The sequence below is a fragment of the Anarrhichthys ocellatus genome, unplaced genomic scaffold (assembly GCF_004355925.1).
Source record: "Anarrhichthys ocellatus isolate YVR2014 unplaced genomic scaffold, GSC_Weel_1.0 scaffold55, whole genome shotgun sequence".
Classification (NCBI taxonomy): Eukaryota; Metazoa; Chordata; class Actinopteri; order Perciformes; family Anarhichadidae; genus Anarrhichthys; species Anarrhichthys ocellatus.
Window position 1 is genome coordinate 306,922 of NW_022280085.1, and position 9,708 is coordinate 316,629.

General features: G+C 42.2%; 1 protein-coding gene across 4 annotated transcripts in view; it reads right to left on the reverse strand.

The window, feature by feature from the left end:
- Window positions 1–3: 3 nt before the first annotated feature.
- cdc42ep1b (CDC42 effector protein (Rho GTPase binding) 1b) overlaps window positions 4–9,708 on the reverse strand; it is a 12,776-nt gene continuing 3,071 nt past the window's right edge. The window contains exons 2-4 of one of the 4 annotated variants that reach the window (XM_031871034.1): window positions 6,584–7,119; window positions 5,215–5,765; window positions 4–2,758 (exon numbers count right to left, since the gene is read on the reverse strand). In XM_031871034.1, coding sequence (XP_031726894.1) covers window positions 2,127–2,758; window positions 5,215–5,668 — 1,086 coding nt within the window. In that variant the 5' untranslated portion in view covers window positions 5,669–5,765; window positions 6,584–7,119 and the 3' untranslated portion in view covers window positions 4–2,126. Of the gene's footprint in view, window positions 2,759–5,214; window positions 9,695–9,708 lie in introns of those variants that run through there. The other 3 variants (XM_031871036.1, XM_031871035.1, XM_031871033.1) reach the window with 3 other exon arrangements.

The window sequence follows — 9,708 nt, forward strand, 5'->3', positions numbered from 1 at the left end:
ACAGAGGCTGATACTGGACATTTAAACTTTCGGACAGAGACTTTTAAATATAGGCTTAGTTCCAGAGGGTTTTTGCCAGAGTTTAAAGACCTGTGTCTAGATGTTCTCGGGTATAATCCTGCACAGTTTAGGACAAAGCCCTTTAAAATAATGTTGTCACGATGGTATGTAATCGCATCGTGACATGTTCTTAAACTGCAGAATTGTTGGTACCTGTGATCTTACGATGATGAATCGAAACGCCTTGAAGGCGTGTGCCAGTTGATCCTAATGAGCATTCTCACTCCTCACCTGTTGTTTATGACGTGTAAACAATTCATCTCATGTAAATGTGTTCCGCATCATTTGTATATCTTCCTTAAACTACCTGTTACCAATGATCTGTATATGTATAGAACTAATTTCCCCTCTTTGTATTGAGTTTGGTTGGAAATATTCAGTTCCATTTCACAGATTACCTCTTCCCATCCTCCCTTAGCACCTCACTCTGGGTCACACTCCCAGCAACACTATAGTGCATTGAACAAGACAAGGTTGTAACCGAGAGTGATGCAGGAGAAATTTGGCCCCTGTCATAAGCATTGGCCGTTTCTGCCGTGGTTCCAGTAGTATATCTCTTTGAAGTGTACTGAAGTAGCATATGACGTGACTTAGTGAAGCTACATTTGAGTCAAATAATTGAGGACTGCATTAATTTAATAAATTTAAGAATATAATAATACTATTGTAACAGTGCTCTGTATCTGATCTGTGAATGTCCTCACTGCGGGACTAATAAAGGATTATCTTATCTTATCTTATACTTGAAGCTGTGCTTCTAGGTACTATGTTTGCATATGAGTTTCCGTACTGTAGGGCAGGTTTTGGGTGGTGGATTTCTGTTTGTTGTAGCTTGACAAAAAAAAATGGAAATCCTCCACCCATTTCCTGCCTTGCTCAATCACCATTGTCTTACCTATTTCAGTGCTAGATGGTGACTTAACAGATATCGATTTAAGTGAAAATCTTCAACATTATTTTTTTAAGTTGGAAAAAAGTTAAGTACACTAAGAGGGTCATCTACCAGTTTTAGTTAGACATGGGGACCAAATTTCACACGCTGATTAGAAAAAAGTGGTGCTGTACATGATCTCATGCCAAAACAAAATGGATTGTCTATTCCGACAATTTAACAGCTGTTGGGGGTCTTTGATGTGGACTCGAAAGGTTGTTTATAAAAAAGCCGAAATTTAAAATTAGGCCTTTATTGCATCAGCCATATCATTTAAGAAAAGACTGACTGATGAAAGCTTGATAAACATTCAGCCTACATGTCACAGTTGCAGCGATCACTTTTACTTCAGAGGAACATCAGCGGAAAATGTCCTACTATCTTAATTTTTATAACACCACTATTTATTTATTTAATTTATTTAAAGGGACCATGTACAGTTTAAACATAAATGTCTCCATTAGATGCACTGTACCAGATTGTAGCTTAAGCTAATTTGCATCTGCAGTCCTATTCCTGATTACAGGTAATTTATTGACAAGTTCTATCACGTGGTTATAAAACAGTTCAGGCTCACATTGACCTTGGCCTCAGACCTTTGAACCTGAAGATCTTTATTTATGTAGAATACATTTTGCTGTTGAACATCATGATTATGTAGTGAGTGATTATGTACAGTGTGAAACAAATTGAAAAACATCTATTCAACAGTCACTGTTCTCCAGTATTCTGAGCATAATTTATGCAGGTGGGACAAACTTCAGTCACTTTTTAAATCTTTGTTACTGATGAAATTAAAAAGTCATTATTAATAGTTTGTGTTAAAAATAATCCATTTTGTGATATCAAACTCAATCAGTGACTTGTATTTTTACAATAGTTCAAATAATCTATGAAAGCATGGCAGCAACTAGTGCAGAGAGAGGGAAAGGTCCAGGGTCAAGATCAGCATTAGTACCAGGATCTGGTCTTTGATCAGCGTCGCCCCTCATGTAGATGCATGTGAGAAGAGGAAGAATGTTTCTGGAGGAACAGAACAGAATAGCATTAACCCAGAACTCAGGTCACTGGGGGGCTCCTATGGTTTTATTGGATCAATAAAGTCACAGCACTTTTTCAGAGACAGTTTCACCGTCTAGACTTTGATCTCTTCCTCCTCTTCAGAAAAGGCATGTGGTGTTTTGCGGCTTTGGGTAAATGCAGGAGAGGTGGCGTCGTTGCTCATCCTCGTTCCCTTTGTGAAGGACCCTCCGCCATAATGACGAGACAGCACGTCAGCGGCCCTCTGGAACCTTTCTGCCTCAATTGCAGGCTCGGCTCTCTGAGGAGACCCAGTGCACTCGTCTGGTATCGTCAGTGACCCCCTCTCCTCCTCGTGCTCTGTCCAGTTCCTGCTACAAGAGCGCCTCCCATTCCTGCTGAATGACCCGCTGCCCATGGAGGGGTTGGGTGAAGTCGCCCCAGGGGTCTGCACGGGCGTTTCTGTTAGAGACCTGTCGTCCTCTTCTTCCTCTTCCTCTCCTTCTTCTTCCTCACCTGCTGCCTGGCTGTGATTGGACATCTGAAGGCAGCTGCGGTTGTCAATCAAGCTCAGTACCTCAGTCATAAGGGATGGGCCAAGGTCAACAGTGAACGAGGTGAGGGAGTCTGAGCGTGTCAGTGTGATGCCGCTGCTGTCTGGTAGAGATCCTTTCCCGGCGTCTCCATCTTGAAACTGTCTGTCAAGGCGAGAGAGGCGGGGCAGAGTCACAAATCCAGACTGCACACCTGCAAACAAGCAGAAGAAGAAAAACGCACTGAAGTCACTGAAATGATCTCTCACACAACAAACAGAAAACATCTTGGAGATGTTCTTAACCTTGAACCAGTATAATCTCAATGTATGTTACATGCTACATTTTCAATCTGAAGGCACTTTGCAAAGTATAAACCTGTGACAACACTTGAAGGGATATCCAGTCTAAAACAGAATTGACATCTTTACAAACACAAATATCTTTGAGTTAGAAATCAGATAATGAAGACTTTATGGGCACATAGAGTCTCGCTTTGAGGTTTAGCTTCATTCAGAATCATTTTATTTGTGTAAATCTGAAAAGTCCCAATATACCAGAAAACCTTGAGAAATAATACATTTTAAAAATGAACTGATCAAGAGGAAATGAATTAAGTACACACTGTTACATAGAGAGATGTCCAGTTGTTTACCGTCCTTCACCACAGGGTGGCAGTATCTAACAACCCAGTAACTCAATGCTGAAACTTCCCTGCAGGGATTTCTGTCTCCTTGCCAGACTAAATGTTACAGACAGTCGAAAACAGGAGGACGTGTAAGTGCGCTATGGTGCCACTGAAAGGAGCGGAAAGAGAGAAGAACAAGAGGGACGGAGAAACAAATGTGAAGTAACGGGAAACTTGCCATGATGTTTCATGATGGGGGTCCATCAAAGACCCTGATGAAGGCCTCAAGCTGTAACATGATAATAAAGTTGTTCTATATACAACAAGTGTTTCTGGAGCTGTTGCTATGAAGTGAAAATGATTTCAATGAAATGCTCGCAAATGTGTATTACATGAAAAATAACAATGAGAAATGTGCGCGATTTGTGCGTAATTTTGGGTATTCACAAATGTGTGTTCCAATCTATACACAAATGCCAAACAATTTGAACCCATGTACAACACATATTGAAAAATATGTATTTACTTTAGTTTGCTTATTTCTCTTTGCAGTATTATGATCTAAAGTTAAAGCTTTTTACTCTAATTTATACTCAATATGTATATAGTAGGTATACCTTCCTTTGGAATACTGCGAAAATCAAGAAGGTTTTTCACTGTTGGTGAACTTTATTTTCAACAGTGAAGGAGCAGTGGATAATGACAAAATATGTGACAAACAACTGAGTGAATATGAAGAGATGGATGGAAATAATGACATGCAGGCGAACGGAGAAGCACTGATGACAAAAAGTCCCCATCATCCTTCAGTTCACTGACTCTCTATGCCGGATCCACATCACTCAGTTTGGGTAAATTCCTTATGAATTGGGTAAGTAATCTGTAGACTGAAGAGGGGATTTCCAGTCCAGGCTCTGCCTGATAAGCTCTGATTGGTTAGCAGATATAATGAATGGTGTGTTTATGCTGAGCATTCAGGCAGTGACACATGCACACAGAGACGACAGGTAAATGCCCACTAAGTATCTTTCCTTCTCCCAAACCAGCTGTGTGTGTTTGTGTTTATAGACCTAATTGTGTACAGGTGTTGCCTAGGTGATTCCAGATGACTCAGAAGAAGCCCGCATGTTTGCTGGTTGTCTTGGAGGAATGTGGGAGCGACGTTGAAAGGAGGGCAACCTCACTCTCTCTGTTGGTGTGTTCACCGACATTTATAGTCCTGTTTGGACCAAGTCATCCAAGCAGCTCTTTGTGCTGTTTGGTCTGCTGGGGAGTGAATAGTGAGAACTGCAACTAATGATATATACACCACCTGTTTGTTTTCCCTAATTCATGGTAACTAATGTAGTGCTGGTCTACCACTAAGCTGCAGCCCATTGATCATCATCCAGACACAAATGCTCCATACGTTAGAGTGATGTTCTGAGCTTCTAACTAATGAGTATGATCTTACCAAATCTCATCTGTTTTATTTTTAATTATTATTATTTTTTACATTTACATCCAGAAACCACTTGTTTGAATTGTTTCTCTGAAGCTTTTTTTGTGTATCCAGAACAGAAAACTCTATATCATGTAATTTAACGTGTTTACTTGGCAAATGTGCCAACGTGAGGTCAATTTTAGCACCAAACTTACACATTCATTTTGTTCCATCTCCCTCCTGTCAGTACTAATCATTGCCATATCCTGTCTACAGCTGTTTCAAAGGAATTTTGTCTCATGCAAACTTAGTGTTAATCACAGAGCTCTCTTACTCAATGATAAATGTGACATGTGATGCCCTTTCTGTTAAACAGGACAAAAGTCCAGCTGAAAGCTGAATCAGTGTGTCAGTGGAAAAGCCTTTCGCTGTTTTTTTTAGCAGCAATGTTAAAATATAATTTTTTGGGACAAACCTCTTCCATAGGGTTATCCAGCATTAGCATACCATGGAAGAGAGACAGTTTGGAAACTGACATAGACATTTTTTCACTTGACATTTAACGCAGAGGCTTTCCATGAACCCTGTCCCATGTAGGATGTGATTATCGATATCTCACCATATGTGCAGAAGGAGTCATCTGTTGAGCTGATGGAGCTGGAGAACAGCACCCGCTGAAGGCACCCATTAGGGGAGTCCACGTTCAGCTGTGGCAGGGAGATGGCGTTCTTAATGATGGGTGAGACGTCTGGTGGTGGGGACGACAAGTCACGGGAGCCCCCCCGCGGCCGTGCCACAGAGTTTTTCCGCACATGCCCAAAGGTGCGTGTGAAAAACCTGGTTGTCATGGAGCTGTTTGCCGAGTCCGGACTGCCTGGCTCCCGGATGCCCCCGTAGTTGCTAAGGAAGGAAGTGTCACCAAACACTTCCCCGCCACGGCCAACATGCATAGTATGTCTGAAGTCGCCCAGCGGCGGGCTGATCATGTCCACTGAGAGTTCACTCTTGAAACGACGTTTCCCCTGAGAGCCAGACACAAGGCCTTTAATCCCTGGCAGTTTTCCCAGACTCATGGTGGCAGAAAAGTTGTGTAATTTCGCTTTAATTTGGATGAGAGTGTCTGAGCTCTGCGCACATGTCAGTCAAGTTTAAATTCCAACTTAGGGTCCACTGTAAAACCAGAGAGAGAGAGAAAAAAGAAATGAAATGTAGGGGACAGTGAGAACAGAAAACACAAATATGTGGTTGCTCAGTCGGCAGAGAATGTGTGTATAATCCATTCTCCACACGGCCAGAGCCAACTATTCATCCACGGACGGCCTACGGTTTCCCTTTCAGATCTACACTAAAAGATGCCAGTCTCTCTCCCACTCAAGCACAGCTAGCACTGCACATGGCCAAACCCTCAGCTCGCTTCTACTGCCCAGCAGATGACAAAATAACACAGAAGATGACTTATAAGGCCACACTTTGTTGCCTCTGGCTGCCACAGTTCATGTGGTTGGAGAATTTGGGGCTGGCTGGACTCTTCTTCACATTTGGTTTAGCGAATGACAGAATCCAGCCACAACTGCAAATAAACTGAGACATGACTTCAGCCAAACAACTCCGCTGGTTTGCGAGACAATAGTAATGAAATGGACTGATGTTCACTTCATTTGATATCTTTTAGGATTTGGAGAACTGTCTTGTTGTCAGTCTCAACTTACGTTTTACTCGCAACACTAAGTGGATTAACTCACCAGGAATCCTTTTTAAACCAAAGTGAGCCTGGAGAGTATTCTGCACCAGCATACAAATTCATACATTACTCTTTATAGGCCCATTTCCACCAGAATGTGGTTACCCTTCTCACTATTATTTAGGTTTCAAATGAGCCCACAAGTAGTAAAGTAGTTTATGTCTGATGTGTTATTCTGTAATCCTGCACTTTAGAAGAAAAAGCCAGCTAAATGCCAACACAGCAGTATCACCACTCCGTAGCTTACTGGCAGCGAGTCCTTTTTGCGTGTGTCTTCAATACATGTCAGCTTTTAGGAGAATCTGGTGTGTCTCAAGTCCAGACGGAGAGAGCTTGGAGTCCACTGGCATGCACCGTCTCTCCCACTAAAGACGTTTATCTATGTGTGACACCAAACTGTCCATGGGACATCCTGTCAGCAGGCCTGCCACCCCTCTTCTTTGTGTGTCCTCCGTTCCCCTGGTCCCTCGGCTCCCGCGACGTCGGCCTTTTGAGGGGCAATGAAAACAATCAGAGCAAAGGAAAAAGGAGGGCGATGCTTTCTGGAAAAGGGTAACAAAGTAGAGTGCCGTAGTCCAGCTACTGTTTTGCCTGCATCACCCAGGAGGAAAAAATAAGGCTCATCCAGGATTGTCCATGCACTGGATTAGCTGCTAATCCCTTCTGTCGTCCCTCCCTCTCTGACTCCCACACTTGCTCTCTGCCTTCTTCAATCCACTTAGTTCTCCAATGGTTTCCAGTTAGGGAGACTTCTGTGTTTTCATACAGTTCACTTAAGGCCAGCTGGGAGAACAGACAGAGAGAAATGTCAGTGACATACTAAACGAAAAACTGAAACAGGAGCGTTCAGGCGCACATAAATGTGTCAGGCGTCTAAAACTTTGGATTGACGGATGCATGCTGGGAATGTGATTCTCTCTCTCGGTGGCCTGAGAAGTCAGCAGGTTCTCGAGAATTTGTTCAGGGACCAAACTTGACAAATAGAACCTGTGTACTCTCTTAAGTCTGACTCATATGATAAATATTAATTTCAGTACAAGTACTTTCCATTATTCTCTCCTGAGTGAACAGTATGTTTCTAACATTATACAGTTTTCATTGATATCTACTTTAGCACTGACGCAATAAGGAGATTAGTCAATCTACAGAAGATATTTAAACATTTTGATCATCGATTTTTCAAACCTTAGAGCACATATACTAAATATTTTTTTATGATCTGATTTTGGACTGAATAGAAAATGCTTTTTAAAGACCATAACATTCTTCATTATTTCATGACGTTTTGCAGACTAAATAAAGAATCAATTAATTGGAAAATATCAGACTAAATGGTCATAAAAATAATCCCTATTTGGAGTGTATGCTAAGATATGGATCTTCCAAATTTTTACATTACATTTTTCAAATTAAACTGAATTAAAAATGAAAACAAATCACATGTGATGTGACATAAAAACAAGAGCCCCATGTCTGCACATGTTTAACCACACTGAGCTGCAGAGATGCCAGGTCTATCTCGCAGATTTATGCACAACAGTAAAACCATAAATCCACTTCTCCAGAGATAGAAATGTTTCCTACAGTAGCCTGTCTGCTTTTCCTGGATATATTCCAAACACCTTCTTCCTGTCTGCTGAAGAAATGACTCCAGGGCAAGGCGAGCACTGGTAAACTCCAAACATGTGACCTTTCCAAACCATAGTCCGTGTTGGATTAATGTCGCAGGAGTTACTAGTTTAAACTGCTGCCAGGCCAATCTGCCCATGTGCTGGTGCCACTCTTACTGGGCACTGGCCTGGGCTCAGATTACCTTCCCTAAATCTTTAACTAATCCCAGTTTTTCAACGACACAAAGGTTCAGGGGGGGGGGGGGCATTGCAGGGAGCATTCACTCTGTCTGTCAGCCAGAAATAGGAAAGGAGGGAATAAATAGGTGAAAATATGGGTGTGACAGAAAGAGTACTCAATTTAGAGTGACCATTCATAAAGCGGAGGGTGTGGAGGTACAATGGATTCCAGCCGTTTTCAGATCGCTTCTGATCCTCCAGCTCAATAACATTTAGCTTAAGGGAGCGATTAGGGCCTGTGGGGCACGGAAAGGTGAGAGGCAGATAAACATTATCGAGGGAGACAAACATCTACTGTCACTGTCAACACCAAGTTTGGAAAAAAATCAAATCATTTCAGAAATGTGTCTGTCTTGACGACCTTTAAATATAATTCCCATCCCGAAATCCTTCATTTTGCTGCTGCATTTCAGTCATCTGATGATAATTCACAGCTTTTCATTGAGTAATTAACTTGTTTTCTCCGGCCTTTATAGCTGCCAATTTCTTTTACCCCCATATCAGCCTTTTATATGGTTTTCCGTCTTCATTTACGGCTTTGCGAGCAGTAAACGCAGCTCAACACAGATCTCTTCATGCACACTAAAGTGTAAATGCCAGCACAGAAATTCACTCTGGGGAGAAAATTGGCCTCATTAAGGATACACGGAAAGACATTTATGTGTGCTAAACATGTTATTTATCCGTAAATTGTACCTGCAGGCATCCATATAGCTGCTTGACTGATTGCAGAGACAGATACAGGAAAGTAAAACGGGAACAGCTTGCAATGGGACCAGACCGGACACCATCTATTATGGCCATCACATAAAGGATCTGAGGACGCTGATGAGAGGCACATTTTTACATCATGTCTGTATGTTTTTTTTCTTTTTGACCAGACTTCTATTTTCAGCTCTCAACCTTGCTGTCTTTTATCTCTCTGTTTTTCCCTCTGTGACAAACGCACACACACACACACACACACACACACACACACACACACACACACATACCGTCATGTTTCCCATCTCTGTCATTGTCCTTGTTGCAGGCAGATTTTATGTGTCAGTCAAACATCTGGTACCACAGAGCCACAAATTGCAGAACCGGGCTCTGGTGACATTTGAGGGGCCGTTCAATCCCAGTGGCTCAGAGTGAGATACATCTGTGTGCTCGGACTTACACACAAACACAGGGCTGTGTCGCAGTAGGTCAGCTCTGAGGTTGCTTCCTCCACTGGACCGGAGGGCCTTTTACAGCACCGAACCAGCAAACTGTGGTTGAGGTCAGTACACCCTGACCATTACGCATGACTCCAAAATACAACATGCACTCAGTCAGTTTACAAGCATCTACTGCTGCGACGTGGCAAAACACTCCAAACCCTGCCAGGTCTTTATGGTGAGGGTGTCTCTGTTGCCTGCAGTAAAGTGTCTTACTCTGTATGTTACCTGACTGCAATGACACCTAACTGTCTTGAGTTATGAATATACAGTTGTGTGAAAAAGTGTTTGCCCCCTTCCTGATTTCTTATTTTTTT